This window comes from Canis lupus, chromosome 5, assembly GCF_048164855.1.
Source record: "Canis lupus baileyi chromosome 5, mCanLup2.hap1, whole genome shotgun sequence".
NCBI lineage: Eukaryota > Metazoa > Chordata > Mammalia > Carnivora > Canidae > Canis > Canis lupus.
In genome coordinates this window covers 84,439,673-84,461,025 of record NC_132842.1, presented here as the reverse complement: position 1 = coordinate 84,461,025, position 21,353 = coordinate 84,439,673, and the positions used below count along the sequence as shown (strand labels likewise).

General features: G+C 46.0%; 1 protein-coding gene across 2 annotated transcripts; it reads left to right on the top strand.

Moving 5' to 3' along the window:
* The first annotated feature begins 7,283 nt into the window (after positions 1 to 7,283).
* CFAP107 (cilia and flagella associated protein 107) lies at positions 7,284 to 20,353 on the top strand. 2 transcript variants are annotated; one of them, XM_072828294.1, is made up of 4 exons: positions 7,284 to 7,609; positions 15,650 to 15,763; positions 19,157 to 19,334; positions 20,031 to 20,353. In XM_072828294.1, the coding sequence occupies exons 1-4, from the start codon at positions 7,496 to 7,498 to the stop codon at positions 20,210 to 20,212; spliced, it is 588 nt and encodes a 195-aa protein (XP_072684395.1). In that variant the 5' UTR covers positions 7,284 to 7,495; the 3' UTR covers positions 20,213 to 20,353. The 2 variants fall into 2 exon arrangements, with proteins under 2 accessions (XP_072684395.1, XP_072684396.1); XM_072828295.1 differs by lacking the exon at positions 7,284 to 7,609 and adding an exon at positions 15,291 to 15,412.
* The last annotated feature ends 1,000 nt before the right edge of the window (positions 20,354 to 21,353 follow it).

Genomic DNA, 21,353 nt, shown 5'->3' with positions numbered 1-21,353 from the left:
CGATCTGAGTCATGTTGATGCAGCCAGGTATTTTTTTGCCACCTGGTTTCGTTTACCATTTTGACTGTAGCTTTGTCAAAGTCTGAATGACTTTAGAACTGGTCACTGTAGCTGCGGTGCCCAGCTAATACCAGCTCAGGGCGATCGGACAACTACATACTATTAAGCCCTGACATTGTCCAAGTGTTTTCTCAGTAAATTCCCAGGACTTCCCTGAAAAGATCTACCAGTTAGGCCAGGGCAAACGTCGTCTGATAAAGGACAATGTGTTGCATCCCAAATTGCTCTCATTCATCAGTAGGCAACTGAGGACAAAGTTCTAAAGCAAAGTTGGAAAATTGGCAAAATTCATCTCTCCTGCTCTTCTCCCCACTTCCCTTTTGGTGTCTCCCTCAGGGTTCTCCACACCCCCACTCAGGACCTCCCTGCCTTTCTGGCCCCAAGCCTTGTCTCCTTCTCTGCCTGCACTCCCTGCTCCAGAGTGACTGCTGGCTCTCTGTTATCCCTGGTCAGTCAGGCTAGGTTAGGTTTTGCCACAATGACAAGTGGCCCCATGGTCTCAGTGGCTTATGACAGTAAAGGTCTAATTCCTGCTCACATTACACATCACACGGCCTTCACGGGTCAACTGGAGCTCTGCTCCACAATTGTCTTCTCCAGCTTCCAGGCTGATGGAGCAGCCTCTCTGTTAAATGTCTCCAGTCTCACGGCAGAAGAGACAAGAATATGGCAAATCACATGCTGGCTCCGCAAGCTTCTGGTCATCTTCCTTTGGCCAAGTCATGCAGCCATGCCTGACCTTGTTGAGACGGAGAAGCATCATTCTCCCCAGAGAGGGGCATCAGATATTGTTTGGACAATATTACAGCTTACCATGCTCTCAATCATAAGATTTCCATTCTACCTTAAAAAAATTAATTTTAAATTATATAAGTGATACACAAAGATATTCTTTTCATTTTTTAAAAGATTTTAAAAAATATCATTTATTTGAGAAAGAGAGAAAAAGCAAGCAAGAGAGAGAGAGAGAGAAAGATGAGTGGGGGGAGGGGAAGAGAGAGAGGCTCCCACTGCGCAGGGAGCCCAATATGGGGCTTGATCCCAGGATACTGGGATCATGACCTGAGCTGAAGGCAGATGCTTAACTGACTGAGCCACCCAGGTGCCCCTAAAAGAGTTCTTTTTTTATTTTAGAGAGAGAGAGAGAGAGAGAAAGAGCAAACTCTGCCCTGAGCATAGAGCCAGACACAGGGCTTGATCTCACAACCCTGAGATCATGACCTGAGCAGAAATCAAGAGTTGGATGCTTAACCAACTGAGCTACCCAGGCTTCACAATATTATCTTGTTAAATAAAACCTTCAAATACTGGAGATAAGGCTAACGGTCATTTTTGATCACCCTTCCTTCACTCTCTCGGCTTATATCTGGTGGTACCCACTGTCACCTTTTTGACAGAGGGTGGTCTTCCAATCCTTTAAAGCCTTTTCTATGCTTTTACATACACAGATATGTAAAGCATTATTTTGTGGGGTGACTTTGCATATATTGGTACATAAAAGATATTATTCTGTACATGTGGTGACACTTGAATGTTTTCAATCAATGATACACATTAAAAGTCTAGCCTAGTAAACAATATAAATTTATCTTACTCCTTTTAGCTACTGCATAGTATTCCCTGATGTGACTATTTTATAGTTCTTAGCCATTCCCAAGTGGTAGACACTTTTGATCTCTTTCTAGTTTTTCATAAATAAATCCACAGTAAATGTGTCGGCACACGCCCCCTTCTGCATGTGTGATTCTGTGATGGATTCAAGGTGAACTGTTAACTGGGCACATTTTAAATGTTGGTGGATGCTACTGAGATGTCTGTCCCATTCCCTTTCCCCAGAAGATCTCAACTGAGAGAGAAATCAATGGATTATAACCATCAATCCCAAAGGCAAAAAGAAAACCAATTGGCTTGAGAATCAGCTGGGTGAGACCAAGTTGGTATGGCATGCTTGTATTTTATTTATTTATTTATTTATTTATTTATTTATTTATTTATTCATGAAAGACACACACACACAGAGGCAGAGACATAGGTAGAGGGAGAAGCAGGCTCCATGCAGGAAGCCTGATGTGGGACTCGATCCCAGGACCCCGGGATCACGCCCTGAGCCAAAGCCAGATGCTCAACCACATGCTTGTATTTTAAAAAGGAAGGTTCCTTCACTCAAATGAACCTCTACAAGAGTCAGTTGAAGAGTTGGGGCAGACTGCAACATTGTTGGTTTGGTGCCTCCAAAACATCTTTGCATCCCATAGAAGAAAGCAAAGGATGCCAAAGCCAGCAGATTGGCTCCTCATTCCCACGGTTGCCATGGCTTGCTCTATTCCCTGGCTAGAATATCTCTGCCCCAACATCGTAGCTGGTTGTCTTGCGAATTACTGCACAGAGTTGAATCAGATAAGACAGTGTGTGGCTCCATTTCAAGGCATTTCTAGTCATAAGAAAAAGCCCTCATATTTTCCAACTTTCCAGATATGCTCCTCTATCATAGGGGAAGGAATGGATTTTGTCACTAAAATAAACTTGGCTTAGGCACAAAGGGAAGAAGGAACTGAATATTTATCTACTCCTTATTGTGACAGGCATCTTATGAAGTGTTTTATAGATGACATTTCATTGCATTCTCATAATCTCATGGTGCACATGGTATTCATTCCCAGGTTTTAGATTAGGAAACCAAGGTTGACTTGGGCAATCTTGAAGTTCAAGCCAAATGTGTCTGAGTTCCAAGTCTAACACCCACCACCATTATCTTCTCTGTGAAATGACCCAAAGCAGATTGGTCATCTTCAAGAAGTGTTTTTAGGCCATGCTGGACCAGGAAGGGAGAAGTCAATCCACGATCTCTCTCTGGACTCATCTTAGGTTCTGCTTTCTTTGGAAAGCCAAGCAGGGTTAGGACCTTCTCAGAGCTTGCAGAGCTTGCTGTAATTCCTTTAACAGAGTGCTAATCACACAGTATTGGGATCATACAATGACCAAGAATGTTTGCTCCTAAACTAGATGGACGTGATCTCCAATTTCTAATATCCACAAGTGATTAGAAAAGCAAATGACAGTCATCTCTGCAGGAGGATAATGTCATCCTACATTATTTTTGCAAATAATTTTTCAGGTACCAGGTACATAGAAAAGAAAAACTAGCAAAAAGAAGCCACAGAAACAACAGCTTTAAAAAAAAAAAAAAAAGGAGGGCCCCTGGGTGGCTCAGCTGGAAAAGCGTGTGAATTTTGATCTTGGGGTTGTGAGTTTGAGACCCACATTGGGTGTAGAGAGTAAATAAAAAATAAAAGGAGTCATATGCAGTAGAATAGTTATGCTTACTATGTCCAAGGAGATAAAATCTACATAAATATATTTATACATATAATCTATATAAGTAGAATAGGTAAATCTATACACAATTTATAAATATAATCTGTACATTTAAATACAAATATAAGTATAATCCATAAATCTATAGATTTGAAAATTTGGAAGGCAAAAAGTGGTGATTTAAAAATTCAAAAGGTAGGGGGTGCCTGGGTGGTTCAGTCAGTTGGGCATCTGACTCTTGGTTTCAGCTCAGGTCATGATCGCGGAGTCATGGGATCAAACCCTGTGTTGGGCTCTGTGCTCAGTGGGGAGTTGGCTTGAGATTTTCTCTCTCGTCTCCCTGCTCCCTCTCTTTCTCTCTCTGAAATAAATAAATTAAAAATTAAAAATGTAGAACAATTAAAAATTTAGAACTGTAAATATGACATGTCTATGAATCGAACAGAAATATTAGAGCTGAGAAATGCAACAGTGGAACTAAAAATCCACTGGGTGGGTTTAATTGTACCCTTTAAGAGAGAGGATATGCGAGCTGGAATACAGGTCAGAAGAAACTATTCAGAATCAAGCACAAAGAGACAAAAGGTAGAAAACACAGGGGAGGGCACAAGAGGCATTGAGAAGTGCAGTGAGAAGGTGTAGCAAATATGTAACTGGTGCCCCAGAAAGCAAGGAGAAAGAAAGGAGGCAATAGCGATATTTGAACATAGAATGGCTGAGAATTTCCTAAAATGATTGAAAGATTAAGTATTACATCTATCTATCTATCTATCTATCTATCTATCTATCTATCTATCTATATAATCTTTATATAATTTCTTATATCTTCTGGGCAAAGTTTCTAAAATATAAAATATAATATAAAATAATCACATAGTAGAGATGATCAATAATGCCATGTTTGGGCTCTGAAAACACTGGGAAATTGATAAGCATCTAGTAAGACCAATAAAGAAAAGGGGGAGCACAAATGGTAGATACCAGAAATTAAAAGGGACTTTCTATAGATCCTAGAAATATTGAAAAGATAATGAGAGGAAATTATGAATAACATTTCTTAAAAATTGAGAATTTAGATGCAATGTGTAAATTCCTAGAAAAACACACTTTACCAAACACACACACACACACACAAAGACAAAATCTGATTCATTTTAGTTTTTTAAAAGATATTATTTATTTATTTACTCATGAGAAAGACAGAGAGGCAGAGACACAGGCAGAGGGAGAAGCAGGCTGCCTGCGGGGAGTCCGGTGTGGGACTCGATCCCAGGACCCCGGGGTCATGCCCTGAGCAGAAGGCAGATGCCAAACTACTGAGCTACCCAGGTGACCCAATTTTTAAAATATCATATAATACGCCAATGTTTGGAAGATGTGCATGGCTCAAGATACCAATGTATTCCAAATGACCACCACGATGCCACAAAATCACACATAACTGAAAGATCTGCCCAAAACACAAGCGCAACCCGTGGATTTTAATGTAACAGAGTTCGGAGAGTTGACTGAAAAGTTCAGATTCCACATTGTAACTGACCTTTAAGAAACTACCATTCACTGGGTTTTGCTGTAGTATCAGAGAATATCCACAATTAGCTGCAAAGTCTATTAAAAGATTTCTCTCTTTTCTAACTACATATCCATATGAGATTAGATTTTCTCCCTTCTACAAAACAATATATCACCACAGATGGAATTTTTTGAAAACAATAAATAATAATCAATATATTTATGTTAACCTATTGGGTTTGCCCAGTCTGTGATATAAATATTCCCACCATGAATGATTTCGAGATACCAAAGTGATTTTACAGGATGTAGTGTTGGGAAGAAATGGACACAGTTGGCTCCCCTGGGCTGCTATGACCTGGCCACAGACCACAATACAATATATATTTCAAAAACCCTTTGATTGCTCAATAACTTTTAAGAAACTAGACATTTGAGAACCACTGCCCTAGAGAAATGGCTGGACCTGGGCAGCAGGGGACAGTACAAAAGGGTCCTAGCAACCACAGCTACATGCAACATGAGTGAATCTTAAAATATTAACTATATGGCAGAAAAGAAATCAGACTCAAATGAATACTATACAGCTCCATTTATACCAACTCACCAAACAGGCGAGGCGAAGCATAAGGGTATAGAAATGCATCCTTTGGTGTTCAGCATATTTAAAAAGAGCAAGGAAGTGGCAGCTACAGAAGTCAGGTTGGAAAGGGAGGAGGCATGTGGGGGCCCTTCTGGAGCGCGGGCAGTGCTCTTCCTCTTGACCTCCATGCTGATTTTGTGGGTTTTGCCCTACCATAATTCATTCATCTGTACCTTTAATTTTAATGTACTTGTTCATATTATGTTATATTTTATATGAAAAGTTTTTAAAAATGGAATTACACAGAACACATGACCCCCCTGTACTTGGATTGGAAGGACATCCTCTCTTCCTGGCTCGAGTGCCCAGACTGGAGTCCCTGCCAAACAGAGGCTTGCCATGCTCTGTGGTGTGTCTTTGTGTCCTTCCCCCCATATGGTTAGTTCAAGAGGGAACAAATAGTTTCTTGGAGTTCCTGTATTTTTGTTTAAAGGCTGTTGGAAAATATGGTCTCTGAATGGCCCACCTGAAATTGGATGTCCTCATTTGTGGCAAGTGAGACGATAGGGCTCGGCTTCTTTAATTCAATCATATTATAGGCATCTTTCTGTGTTAGCATTTTTAAAAAAGATTTATTTATTTATTCATGATAGACAGAGAGAGAGAGAGAGAGACAGGAGGAGGGAGAAACAGGCTCCATGCCGGGAGCCCTACATGGGACTCGATCCCGGGACTCCAGGATCGTGCCCTGGGCCAAAGGCAGGTGCTAAACCGCTGAGCCACCCAGGGATCCCCTGTGTTAGCATTTTTTAACAGCTACAGAGTACTTCATTTTATGGATGTGTCACAATTTATTGAACCAGTCCTCGCTTGATAGATAATTAGGTGGTTCCTGGCTTTTTTTTTTTGCTTAGTGAATAAACAAAATAATGGCCTTTCTCCCACTGAACCTCAGTGGGATCCCTCTGTGGGAATGGGACTCTGGTCTAGTTACTGATGCATTACAGCCACAGCTCAATGCCCAAGATGTAGCATATGCTCAATAAATGATTGTGGGGGTGAATGAAGACTAACTTAATAAACCACATGGTATCAGTTTGAGCACAAAGACGGGATTCTTTGTGGAAACCTTAAGCAAAGGGGCAGGCAGGCACTGAGTGGAACCCAGGAGTCTATGCCTGAATCAGAATGGATTCAAATACCAGTTGTCCCACATATGTGACTTTAAACAGTTACTTAATCTCTCTTTGCTTCACTGATCTCATCTATAAAATGAGTATAATACCGGCACCTGCTTCATAGTGGCTGTGAGAATTAAATGACTGAATATATACAAATGTCTCCACATGGGCCTAGCACATCAGCCTGAGAGTAATAGAATTAGTAATAGAATGAGATCATCTGGGGATCCCTGGGTGGCTCGGCGGTTTGGCGCCTGCCTTTGGTCCAGGGTGCGATCCTGGAGTCCTGGGATCGAGTCCCACGTTGGGCTCCCAGCATGGAGCCTGCTTCTCCCTCCTGTGTCTCTTCCTCTCTCTCTCTGTCTCTATGTCTATCATGAATAAATAAATAAATAAATCTTAAAAAAAAAAAAGAATGAGATCATCTCAACTCACCCTTGTAAATGTGCCCCAAGGATGATGCTTCTCATGGGGTGACTCCACTAAAACGAGGACCTTCTGGCCTTGCATTTGTGGTGGTTATTGTTGGTTTGATTTGCTTTGAAGGGGTCAGTTTTGCTCCTGAAGAATCAGCTTCCCCCTTAAGGAGAATATTTACATGCACAGCCTATCACCATGGAGACAGTCAACAGTAGGCAATCCAAGATCACATCACTTCTCCCTGGAGGCTGAAAGTAGACTCTCAGGCCATTTTTGTGAAACTGGCAGGGTGTCACATATATGCACCCAGAAGGGTGACTGGGAAGATGAAAAAGACTCCTTAAACTCAGCAACTGCATAACGTCTCCCCACTCCCGAAACCTGAAACTGTGTCAAGTCAAAAGACTTGGAGCAAACAGTTACCATGCAGTTTTTGAGTGCAGTAAGTCCACACCCATTCTCTACCCCAAGCTGGAAGGTTGAGACCAAGTATTCAACCCGAGTGCTCACTGGAAACTGGGTGGAAGAGAGGAGGAAGGTAAGGAACCCCTGGGGGAAAATGGACAGAGGGCTTAGGGATGGCCTGGCAGGCAGAGGTAGGAATGAGGTCATTACTATTTCCAAATTAAGGGCCACAGGTGGTTATGTCTTAAGAATGTGGTAATAGAGTCTGTGCTCTTCACAGAGGAGTTACATTCAAGCAATCATTAAGGTCCCCGTGAAATCTTGAAAATGCTGTAGCAGAGTTGTCAACAGAGTTGTGACTCACAGCATTACTTTGAGCGGAGTGTGCCTAGGCATCTGGCGTTCCTTGTTCCTAATTCCTCTGTACCTTGAGATGAAGAACACCTGCTATATCCCGAGCCTGGCCCTTCTCAGAGTGTGGTACTTACCGCCCCCCCCCAACCCACCCTGATGTCCCGGGATGAGCTGCTGCCTTCTGACACCTGTTCCACAACCTTGCCCTGCCTGAGCATTTCAGTTTTTACTTTCAAAACAGAACACATGGGCTCTCGGTGTCCCCACGTGCTTTAAAGGCCAACACAAAAATACTTTGCCTGAATTGGCCTACTTGAAATTGAGTATCTTTATTTGTGACAATCAAGACCGAGCCACTTAAATTTCTGCAGAGACATGTAGATATCCTTCCATCTTCTCGGGAAATGGGCAAGGAAAGTAGGGCGATATATAATTGGCAGCTTTGGTGTAAGCGTGGGGAAGGTTGATGGTGACTTCTGAGAACTGGAAAAGGCTGTTTTCAGGGAGAACATAGGCATTCACCACCCCTCCAGCTAAATGTGGCCTGTGGCCATTGTTCACTCTCATTGCACTTGGCCTTATTTGGGGAGCAGGTGTGTGTAAGGGAAGGTCCAAGGGCAAGGAGGATTGGCTGAGCAATCCCTCTAGGATACTATCAGTTACTCCTATGCCCAGAAGAGATTGCATAAAGAGAGCAGAGTTGGAGTGATATGAGAAACATGGCAGACTAATAAGCTCTAGCTCCTTATTCTCCCACAGAAACACTTAAAAAAAAAAACAAAAAACTATAGCCTACCTAAAATAACTATGGAAGAGCTCTGAAAAGCTGTCAGAGGTCCGCAGCAACCACACAAATGCCCAGTTTAGAAAAAGTCACATTCAAAATGGTAGGAAATGCCATGGTATTTTTACTTGCTTTTTTCTCATTTTCTCCTTAGAACAGCATGGTGTAGGGTAAGAGAAGCAATGGCTCAGCTCCCAGTTACCTCCCTTGAACCCAGAGAGAGTGGAGCAACATTTTATTTTATTTTATTTTTCATTTTAATTTTTTAGAGCAATATTTTAATCTGTCTAGACGCTGCTTGAGGAATTTGTGTCTCTGTTTTGCTTAACCTAGAGCTCAAATAGGGGGAAATGTCATAGTTCATGTTTCAGGCTAAGAAAAGCTGTTAAAAGTGGGGGTGATTACAGTTGGTGAAAGCTTCTAGGGCACAACAGACCTGTGGAGGTCTGAGGCCAGAGATTACAGGTGGAGGAATGCAACAGAACATAAAAGGCCTTGAGAAGAAGCAAGAAATACACTCTTTGGGAAAATAAGGCATTTAAATATAGCTGTGTATAAAGATTAAATAAAAAACATACCACACACACACACACACACACACACACACGGGTTCAGGCAAGATGTAAGTTCAGAAAACTCCTGAGAACTTAAGCCTTCACTTACCTTGGAACATGACCTGTTAGTGGAGACCCTCCTTTAAATGGACTGGACAAAAACTTTAAAACAACCACCTCGAATATGCATAAAGAGCTCAAAGAAAACATGAGCAAGAACTAAAGGAAATTGGGAAAATGATATATGAACAAAGTGAGAGTATCAATAAAAAATAGAAATTATAAAAAATATCAACAGAAATTATGGAATTGACAAATACAATAACTACATTGAAAAAATTCATTAGAGGTGTTTGACAGTGGACTTGAACAGGCCGAAGAAAGAATCCGAGAACTTGAAGAGAGATCATTTGAAATTCTTGAGTCTGAGGAGGAAAAAAAAAAGGAATAAAGAAATGAGAACAGAGTCACCATCGTGTAGACCAGTGTACATATTATGGGAGAAAAAAGAGAGAAGAGCAGAAAGAATATTTGAAGAAATAATGGCTGAAAATTTTCTAAATGTAAAGATAAGACATGGGTGTACAAATCCAAGAAGCTCCATAAACTTCAATAGGAAACATCTGGAAGGACCCACACAAAAGACATATATTCAACCTGTTGAGATCAAAATGACTCAAGTACGAAGCAGCCTTGATAAGATTATTAGATTATAAGATTATCAGTAGATTTCTCAGCAGAAATCTTGCAGGCCGAAAGGAGGTAGGGTGATATATTTAAATGATAAAAAACCCCAAAAAACCAACCCAACATACACACACACTTACCAACTGAGAATACTATAGCTAGCAAAACCAATTTTCGAAAATGAAGGAAAAACTAAAGCATCCCTAGATAAACCATAGCTGAAGGAGTTCATTACCACTAGGCCTGCCCTACAAGAAATGGAGCAATGAGGGGATTCCCTGTGTGGCTCAGTGGTTCAGAGTCTGCTTTCGGCCCAGGGTGTGATTCTGGAGTCCCGGGATCAAGTCCCGCATCAGGCTCCCTGTATGGAGCCTGATCCTCCCTCTGCGCCGCCCCCCTCTCTCTGTTTATCATGAGCAAATAAATAAAATCTTTAAAAAAAAGAAATGGAGCAATGCTAGACAGTCACTGAAAGCCGTATGAAATAAAGACCTCTGGTAAAGGTAAACACGTGGACAAATATAAAAACCACTATTATCATAATTTTGGTTTGTAACTCCACTATTTCTATAGGATTTAAAAAACAAATGCATAAAAATAATTATAAATCCGTGTTAATGGGTGCAAAATATATCAACTTGGAGTTTATGACACCAGTAACATAAAATGGGAGATGGAAGGGCTGTAAAAAAAAAAAAAAAAGAGTTTTAATATATGAGCTAAGTCAAATTGGTGTCAATTTAAAATAGGTTGTTAAAAAAAGATTGTTTTAACTTCAGGATGTTATATGCAATCCTCGTGATAACTACAAAAAATAGCTCTAGAATATACACAAAAGGAAATGAGGAGGAAATAAAAATTGTCACTGAAAATAATCAACACAAAGTTAGTAATGGAGGAAATGAGGGACAAAAAAAAAAAAAAATCCTGTAAGAAAACAAACAATAAAATGGCAGAAGAAAGTCCTCCCCTGACGGTAATTACTTTAAATGAAAATAGATTAACCTTTCAATCAAAAGGCATAGAATGGCAAAATGAGGGGGGGGGGACCCAAAACCAAGGATGCAACTATATTCCATTTATGAGACTGTCTTTATTATTTTTTTAATAAATTTTTATTTATTTATGATAGTCACACACAGAGAGAGAGAGAGAGAGAGGCAGAGACACAGGCAGAGGGAGAAGCAGGCTCCATGCACCGGGAGCCCAACGTGGGATTCGATCCCGGGTCTCCAGGATCGCGCCCTGGGCCAAAGGCAGGCGCCAAACCGCTGCGCCACCCAGGGATCCCTGTCTTTATTTTTTGTATATGTTTTTATTGGAGTTCGATTTGCCAACATATAGCATCATGCCCAGTGCCCACCCCGTCACGTGCCCCCCTCAGCGCCCGTCACCCAGTCACCCCCACCCCTGCCCACCTCCTCTTCCACTGCCCCTTGGTCGCTCCCCAGAGTCAGGAGTCTCCCGTGGTTTGTCTCCCCCTCTGATGTTTCCCCCTCAGCTCCCCTCCCTCCCCTACGATCCCTTCCACTATGTCATATTCCCCGTGTGAGTGAGACCATATGCTCACTGTCCTTCTCCGACTGACTGACTACACGCAGCATCACACCCTCCAGCTCCAGCCATGTCGAAGCTAATGGTGGGTGGTTGTCGTTTCTGGCGGCTGAGTGATACCCCCTGTACACAGGCCACGGCTTCTCTATCCATCATCTGTTGATGGACACTGAGGCTCCTTCCACAGTTTGGCTATTGTGGACATTGCTGCTATAAACATCAGGGTGCAGGTGTCCCGGCATTTCAGTGCATCTGTATCTTTGGGGTAAATCCCCAGCAGCACAATTGCTGGGTCGTAGGGCAGCTCTTTGAGGAACCTCCACACAGTTTTCCAGAGTGGCTGCACCAGTTCGCATTCCCACCAACAGTGCAAGAGGGTCCCCCCTTCCCCACATCCTCGCCAACATTTGTTGTTTCCTGTCTTGTTAATTTTCCCCATTCTCACTGGTGTGAGGTGGTATCTCATTGTGGTTTTGATTTGTATTTCCCTGATGGCCAGTGATGCGGAGCATTTTCTCATGTGCGTGTTGGCCATGTCTATGTCTTCCTCGGTGAGATTTCTGTTCATGTCTTTTGCCCATTTCATGATTGGATTGTTTGTTTCTTTGCTGTTGAGTTGAATAAGCTCTTTATAGATCTTGGATACTAGCCCTTTATCTGATAGGTCATTTGCAAATATCTTCTCCAATTCTGTAGGTTGTCTTTTAGTTTTGTTGACTGTTTCTTTTGCTGTGCAGAAGCTTTTTTATCTTAAGTCCCAATAGTTCATTTTTGCTTTTGTTTCCCTTGCCTTCGTGGATGTATCTTGCAAGAAGTTACTGTGGCCAAGTTCAGAAAGGGTGTTGCCTGTGTTCTCCTCTAGGATTTTGATAGATTCTTGTTTCACATTTAGATCATTCATCCATTTTGAGTTTATCTATGTGTACGGTGTAAGAGAATGGTCTAGTTTCCTTCTTCTGCACGTGGCTATCCCAATTTTCCCAGCACCATTTATTGAAGAGACTGTCCTTTTTCCAGTGGATGGTCTTTCCTGCTTTGTTGAATATTAGTTGACCATAGAGTTGAGGGTCCATTTCCAGGTTCTCTATTCTGTTCCATTGATCTATGTGTCTGTTTTTATGCCAGGACCACACTGTCTTGATGATCACAGCTTTGTAGTACAACTTGAAATCGAGCATTGTGATGACCTCGGCTCTAGTTTTCTTTTTCAATATTCCCCTGGCTTTTTGGGGTCTTTTCTGATTCCACACAAATCTTAAGATTATTTGTTCCAACTCTCTGGATAAAGTCCATGGTATTTTGATAAGAATTTCATTGAACATGTAGATATGAGACTGTCTTTAAATCTAAGGGCATGCATAGGTTGAAAGGGAAAAGACGGAAAAAGATACCCATCCAAATAGCAACCAAAAGAGAGTACATTGGCTATACTGATTCATAGGAAAAAAAAAAGGCTTTAAGTAAAAAATTGTTGTAAGAGCCAAAAAATGACAGTATGTATTGAAGAAAGGGTCATGAAGGAATGGAAAATCTGAATAGATGTATAGCTAGTAAGGAACGAAAACATCTCCAAAATAAAAGTTCATGACTAGATGGCTTCACTTCTTTCCTCTAAGATCAGGAATGAGAATGTCTGCTTTGCCAGTTCTATTCAACACAGCATTATAAGTTCTAGCCAGGGCAATCAGGCAAGAAAAAGAAATAAAAAGCACAGAAATTGGAAAGGAAGAAGTAAAATTATCTCTGTTTGCAGATGACAGGATCTTATTTGTACCAAACCTTAGAAACATCACATACGGGATCCCTGGGTGGTGCAGCGGTTTGGCGCCTGCCTTTGGCCCAGGGCGCGATCCTGGAGACCCTTGATCGAATCCCACGTCAGGCTTCCGGTGGATGGAGCCTGCTTCTCCCTCTGCCTGTGTCTCTGCCTCTCTCTCTCTCTCTCTGATGACTATCATAAATAAATAAAAATTAAAAAAAAATAAGATCTTAAAAAAAAAAGAAACATCACATACGCAAACAAAACAAACAAAAAATCCAGAAAAAACTATCAAAGCTAATAAATGATTTTAGCAAAGTAGCAAGATAAAAATTAATATGCAAAAATCAGTTGCATTTCTATACACTGACAATGACTATCTAAGAGGGGGACTAAAAAACAAACAAACAATTCTACTTACAATAACACTAAAAAGAATAAAATACTTAGGAACAAACTTAACCACAGAGGCAAAACTACAAAATATTGTTGAAAGAAATAAAGCATACCAATAGGTGGAAAGATGTCCTATGTTCATGGATTGGAAGGCATAATATTGTTAAGACATCAATACTACCTTAAAATGGCCTGCAAAATCAACACAGTCCTTATGATTTCGTTTTTTTTCCTTTTTTTTTGCAGAAATTAAAAAATCCACCCTAGAATTCATTGGAATCTCAAGAAACTGAATAGTCATAACAATCTTGAAAAGAAGTACAAAGTTGGAGGACCCATGTTCTCTGATTTCAAAAATTACTACAAAGCTACAGTAACCAAATATTGGGATACTAGCATAAAGGCAGATATATAAACTAATGGTATAGGATAAAGAGCTCAGAAATAAGCCCTCACATATCTGGCCAAATGATTTCAGCAGAGATGGCAAAATCGTTCAAAGGCAAAAGGACAGTCTTTTCAACTAACGGTGCTGAGAAAACTGCATATCCAAATGTGAAAGAGTGAAATTGGACCCTTACCTTACACTACATACAAAAATTAATTCAAAATGGATCAAAAACCTAGCTAAAACTGTAAAACTCTTAGAAGAAAACATAGGAGAAAAGCTTCGTGACATTGAATTTGGCAATGATTGTTTTGGAGAGGACACCAAAATCATAGATAACAAAAGAAAAAAATAGATCAATTGGATTTTACTCAAAATTGAAGACTTTTATGCATCAAAGAACAGTATCAACAGACTTAATTAATATCCAAGATATATAAAGAACTACAATTCAACGACAAAAAAAACCCAAACGATTAAAAATGGGGAAAAAAAATTTGAACAGATATTCCTCTAAGTTATGCAAATGGACAATAAGCACATGAAAAGATGCCCAGCATCACCATTCATTAGGGAAAAGCAAATCAAAACTGTAAGATACCACTTTGCACACATTAGGATGGCTATGGTTAAAAAAAAAGAAAAAGAAAGAAAAAGAAAGTAGCAGGTGTTGGGAAGGACGTGGAGAAACTGGAACCCTTGTGCATGATCAGCGGGAATGTAAAACAGTGCACCTGCTCTGGTGGACAGTATGGCAATTGCTTGAAAACAGTAAGCGTAGAATGACCATACGATCCAGCAATTCCATTTCTGGGTTTATACCCAAAAGAACCGAAAGTGGGATTTGGAAGAGAGAGATTCGCACATCCATGCTCACATTATTCACAGTGTGGGATGGATAAGCAAATCGTAGCGCATGCATACAATGAAGCAGTCATTATTCAGCCTTTAAAAGGAAGAAAATTCTTACACAGGCTACAATGGGGGTAAACCTCGAAGACGCTATGCTAAGTGGAATAAGCCAGGCATCAAAAGACAGACGCTGTATATGATTCCACTCGCGTGGGGTCCCTAGAGCGGTCCAATTCGTAGAGACAGAAAGCAGAATGGTGGGTGCCAGGGGCTGCGGGAGGGAGCTGTCTAAGGGGTTCAGAGTCTGAGAAGATGATGAAGTTCTGGAGACAGATGATGATGATGGTTGCACAACCACGTACGTGTACTTCATGCTACAGAACTCTGTATGTAAAAATGATTAAAATGGTAAATTTTGTTAGGTATATTTGACCACAGTAAAATTTTATTTTATTTTATTTTTTTTAATTTTTTTTTCACAGTAAAATTTTAAAAAGTGAACCAGGAAACAAAAGATGGGCGGTGGGGGAGAGTGGAAAACAGAGAAGCAAGAGAGAGGAAGGAGGCAAGCAGGAGGGGCAAATGGAGAGAGAAGTCGAAGGGAACAGGTGCAGACATGAGGAATGGTCAGGTGCCCGAGTAACAGCTTTGCTGAGGGATGGGGTGCCGAGTGCCTGAGCGATGGTCCTTTGCAAACTCTGGAGGGGAGGGAGCAAAATGAAGCCTGCATTGTGCAGGATGCCCTGGGCTCCGCTTGCTTCCCGTAGCCCCGGAGGGGAGGGGATGCTCCAGAAGCCTGAGAAGGTGCGTTGCATGAGTCATCCTGAATATTTCATCTTTTCCAGTTCACCAAAGCCACTGAGAAAACACCTCAGAGCATTTACAGAAAAGAGTATGTGCCCTTCCCAGGCCACAGGCCAGACCAGATCTCCAGGTGGTATGGCAAGAGGAGAGTTGAGGTAAGAGGAGTGGGGGCCCCACACTCGGGCCTGGGCTCCCCCAGCACTCAGGAGACACCACCGGCCAGCTCCATCCCCCCAGAGGCAGGAGAGTAGTCCCCGAGCACTCTCCTCCCCAACCCGGGGGCTGCTGTTGGCCTCACCTTTATTTACAATCCGCCAAATCTCAGGCTGGTAGCCTTCCCCCTGCCCTGTCCCAGCGTTTCCCGGGTCCCCTCCCTGTTCCTCCACACTCTCCCAACAGGGTGTAGGTAAAAGGTGTAGGGACCAAAGCAACAAACAATGGAAGGGAACACGGTGGGGGATAGCATAAGGCCCTCTGGAGGCCTTATGTGGATGCTTGGATGGGAGTATTTTGTATCATCTGTGCCCCAGCTTCCTGGCTTTTTTTTTTTTTTTTTAAGATTTTTAACATTTATCTATTCATGAGAGACAGAGAGAGAGAGAGGCAGAGACACAGGCAGAGGGAGAAGCAGGCTCCCTGCAGGGAGCCCGACTTGGGACTCGATCCCAGGACTCCAGGGTCACACCGTGGGCTGCAGGCGGCACTAAACCACTGAGCCACCTGGGCTGCCCTGGCCTTTTGTATAAAAAGTCAAGGACCATTCCCCCTGAGGGGGGCACGTGACGGGATGAGCACTGGGTGTTATACTATATGTTGGCAAATCGAACCCCAATAAAAAATAATACAAAAATAATAAATAAAAAGGGAGTGCCAGGCTGTGAGCTGCTGTGTTGCAGGCCCCCCCCAGCAGGAAGCAGCCACTGCGACCTCAGGACACACCTGCTCCACCCTGTCCCCCACCCCCATACCTGCCTAAACTCGGGGCGGACATTGTCGGAACGGGAGCAGCTTGGAGCTGGAAGGGACCCAGGAGATTGTTCCGCTCCCAGCACCCTCATTTTCAAGTAAAAGTTGCCCCAGGTGAGGCGAATGTCTTGTCCCAGACTGTGTAGCTGGTGGGTAAGGGGCTAAGCAGGTGGCTGATCGGCAAATCACGCAGGAAGTGTCCTCGAATCTCCCCTCCTGGTCTGCTGGGGTCGCCTCTCTGCCGCCTGCGTTTGGGAGCCATCTCCGTATAAACAGCGCCCAAGTTTCAGCCCCGAGCTGGCATCTCCGGATGGCACCGACATCCCCGGGATGCGCTGACGCTCTGCGGGTGCCGGTCTTTACCATTAGTGTGCGCTGAAGGCACAAACGCGCGTTAACGTAAGGAAGTCAGGATAAGAACCCAGGATCTGGGGCTCCCGGTGCCCGAGCATCGGTATATACGAGGCTCTCGGCCTAGTTCTCAATACACATTAGTGCCCTCTGGACTCATTACAGACCCCTGATGAGGAGACAACCGCACACACGCATATAGAATCCGGTTAAGGGGCGCCTGGTGGCTGAGTCCGTTAAGCATCTGAACCCTGGTTTCGGCTCAGGTCGTGATTGCGGGGTGGCTGAGATCGAGCCCCGAGTTGGGCTCTGCGCTCGGCGGGGAGTCTGCTTAACATTCTCCCTCTCTCTCTCCCCCTGCTCTCTCTCTCTCTCTCTAAAATAGTGAATAAATAAATCTTTACATAATCTGGTTAAAATTAAGGACTCCCCCCCCCCCCCAACACATACACAAAATAGAGCCACGTAATAGATATTCACTTCGAAGGACTCGGTTCAAATCTGTGTGCCGGGGACCCTGGACGTTGCTCGGCTTCACTCCGCCCTTCCTCCTGGGACACCCGGCCCCATCCCAGCTTCGCAATTCCTCCTTCCTGGCCAAATGCCGATGCGCCCCTTAAACCGAGATAGATGGGGTTAGCATCCCCCAGAGGACCCCCTCCCTGTGTCCCCCCCCCCCAGGCAGGTATATTCATCACATTTTTTTTATGTTCTGTATTTTAGATGGTTTGTTGTCTTAGGGGCCATGCTAATCCTGGCCAGACTGCCCTCCCGGGGCTAGCGAGTTCCTACAGACAGTAAACAGCCTGCCCGGAGGCACACCTTTGGGATACAGGCCAACCAATCCAGAGCCCACACCCACCTCTTTTGTGTAAGGCTCACATGCCAAGCCAACATCCCTTTGCCCTAAATCACTGCAGGGCCGGGCACCTACAACCAGAGGCACCCCTTTAACCCAGAGCCTGCTGAAATCATTCAAACGCTGCAATCCTAACCGTCTCAACCTCCCTACCCTGCCTTACCTGTTCCTTCCCTTGGAAACCACATGGATGCCCCGGGCCACGCGCGCTCTCTCTGTCGGTCTCTCTGTCTCTCCTGCTCCTTCCGTGAGCCTGGCGCTGCCCTCTGTGGCCCTGTGGGGTGCAGCGGGCCCCCCTCCCGGGAAACTAATAAACTTTCAATATCGCTTCTTTCAAAGGCAGTTGTCTCTCTACCCGTCACCTAACCATGTCTTATCAGAACAAAAATCCTAGCCCCATAATCGAGACAGCAGGGCCAAGCCCCGGGTCAGGAAGAGCAGCAAGAAAGTCCCCGTCTCTCTTCCCTGCCGTGACACCTCGTCAGCACATCCCTTGGTTCCTGGGAACCCCTCCAACTTGCCTTCCCGGGCATTGGAAACCCACTCTGGGCACCTGGTGATGTGGATCTTGGGAACCCCTGCCTAATGTCTGTGCCTGTCCCCCTCGTCTCCCTTTGGCATTGTGATCTGACTTATTTATGGAACCACCACTTGAAATATTATGTGCAGCCGGCACTTCCAGACCACGGCAGACACAGACCTCCCTGTTTGCTCCAGACAGGAGGACAGGCATGGAAATCCACATTATCCTCCCCTGTAAATCAGCCCAGGCCTCCAAGATTCCCTTCCAGGGCCAAGAGGATTTTCTTAGGAAAAGCACTGAAGCAGGCAAACGTCCCAGAGTAAGGAGGACGCGGCTTTCTTCTCCTTGTAAATAACTCCCACCAGAGAAGTTTCCAGTGGAGGGAGCCATAAATCCTTTGCAGGAGAAGGCGATTTATGGGCCGTTCTCTGACTCTTCCCACAGCAACTGACTGCAGTACAAGATGCACATGCCAGGCTCTGTATTCATATCTTGCACCCGCCATGGAAATGGGCACTCGGATGGAGGAGGCTAGAGACAAGTCAGAGGGTGTAGTTGCAGCCCCAAGGGCCGCGGTGGGGTGGCCCCGACCCTCCCGTTCAGCTGCGTGTCCTCCTTTCTTTCCGGCGGGCCCCTGGCAGCCCGTTCCAGGGATGAACCCACTAGGCCTGGGTTGGGGGTCCCCAGACGGAGAGCTGAGTGTGTGTGGGAGGTGAGCTGGGTGGCGGTGGGCCGGGCAGCTGCGTGTCCCATGCGGTGGCCCCGAGGGCCCAGGCGGCGACACCCCCAGTGGCCACCGCCACGGGGATGCCTGGCCCCAGGTAACGGCCCCTACGCCTGTCCCTCCAGGGCCTCCCGCACAGACACCTGCTCGCAGGCCACCAGGAGCCCTGCCGCCGCCATCTGATCAGCACGTACGACGACCATTACAACCGGCGTGGTCATAACCCGGCGCTGCCCGCGCGGCGCACCTGGAACGGGCACCAGTTGCTGTGGCTCCCGGAGAGATCGGACTTCCCCCTCCTCGGTACTCGCCGTGTGTGGGGCCGCGAGGGGCCACGGCGTCCAGGCCGAGCACAGGGGCCCGACCCGAGGGGCCCGGGGGTGAAGGCCTCACTGGGCACCACGGCAGCACGGTTTACCCGGAGCACAGGTGGCGGGAGCGGCATCCCTGCCCTCAGATCAGTCATCTTGGCATAGTAACTATTACCTCCAGGTGCCCTGCCCTGATGTGGCACCTGGGGACGGAGAGTGATGAGCAGGGAGGAATTCCTGCCTTTGGAGAGTTGTCATTCCAGTGGGTTGAGGTGGAGGGAGCAGGAGTGTGGATTTGGTCCTTCCAGCAGCAAGGGGTTTTGATAAGAGGGTGCCTCCATCCGCTTGACACGCCAGCGCCCTCATTCTTTGCATCAGCTGCCGGGGCTCCGCCCTCGGTGCAGAGGGACCGGGCTCCACGGTGAGCTGCCTGTCGCTGTGCTGTGCGCTGCTCCTGCAGGGCTTTCTCCTGGAGCTCGGTCTCCCGAGCCTGGACTGGGGTAGCGCGGCTCCCCAGGAGCCCGCAGGGCCATCCCGACGAGTCGGGGGGTCACCTCTCCGAGGACCAGCGGGGAGCGGGCCCCGCCTGAGCCGCCTCCCCCGCGAGCCCTCCTCCCCCAGAGCCCGCGCCGCACGATCCCCTGGCCAGCCCGCGCCCTGTTCACCCACACCCTGCTTTCTCTTGCAGCTCCCCCTACAAACTATGGACTCTACGAACAGCTGAGGCGGAGGTGGCTGGCACCCAAGGCTGCCCCGCGGGAGAGCATTTACACCTCATCCTACCCCAGCCCGCCCGTGTGTGCTATGTCCCGGCGGGAACATGCCATCCCCGTGCCCCCCCGTCGCCTGCACCCTGTCCCGCGCCTCTGACAACTGCCACGCCAGGGGCAGTGCGGCCAGAACCCACTGGATCCCCCGGGGCATTGAATCTGGCCCAGGCGTGCTCCCACCCCGCCTCCAAACCCTCAGGTTCCTTTCTTTGCCATCCCACAATTAAAGCTCTTGGGCGGATTGGAGTGTCGTGTGTATGCAGGATTCTGCAGAATGTTAGAGGGCCTCTCCCTTGGTTCTCATGAAGGGAAACTGAGGCCCAGCGAGGTAACATGGCTCGGGCGGGTTCTCACAGCGTGGTGCGTACCCTCCAGGAGCGCCAGGTCCATACGGGGGGGAGCCGACTAGGACACCCACTGCGGAACTCCACGGGAGAGCAGATGTCCCTGCAGGAGAGGCCGTCGGGGTCCCCCCCCGCACCCCAGGGCGTGCACTGAACCCGGGGCTCAGACGGAGGGAAGACACACAGCATGTCCCTTCCACCTCTGAGCTCTCAAACCTTTTCCGAGTTTGAGGAGGGGGAGTCAGTGAGTGCTCCAGAGTGAGGATGGCACCCCGGCGCGACAGGAGAACCGGGGAGCTGCCCTGGCGCAGGGACGTGGTGCTGTCCTCGCCCAGGATGGGGTCCCCTGGTGGAGTCCAGCTCTGGCTGGAATGGCCAGCCCGCATCTGCCTTGCCTGCCGGGGCTGTCTCCAAACCGCCTTCCCTGCCTTCTGCCTCCACCTTGATTATCCCCGTTAACCGTGAGCGCCGCGTGTGGTGTATTGCTGGCGCTGAGTGATCCTCGGCTGGACGAACGAATGAACCGTTGTCTCTTGGGGGGCTGCACCCCACTCAACCACGACCCGGTCCTGTTCCACACTCCGAGCCTCCATCTAGCTGCTCCCCCAAATCCCTGCCCCAAGGTGGACCTCCGTCCAGACCCCAACCCACCTTGATGCCCAAAGACCCCTCACTCTTCCCAGAACTCAGCTACTCCCGCTTCTGAATCAGAGAGAAGTGGGCCCCCCTTGAATCCTGCCAGCGTCAGAGAGGAAGTCACCTCTCCGCCTGTCCATCCTTTAGAAGCTGGCCGTCCGTCCGTGGAAGGGCATCAGGACAATTCTCGGCCTCCGCCAGCCCATCTCACATCTGCCACAACCAACGGTTGTTTATTCTGCTCGGGAGAAAAAGACATGA

Coding starts and splice junctions, on each gene's coding strand:
- CFAP107 (XM_072828294.1), top strand. CDS start 7,496: ATGCAGTTTTTGAGTGCAGTAAGTCCACACCCATTCTCTACCCCAAGC. Junction 7,610..15,649: donor GGGTGGAAGAGAGGAGGAAG/GTAAGGAACCCC, acceptor CATCTTTTCCAG/TTCACCAAAGCCACTGAGAA. Junction 15,764..19,156: donor ATGGCAAGAGGAGAGTTGAG/GTAAGAGGAGTG, acceptor CTGTCCCTCCAG/GGCCTCCCGCACAGACACCT.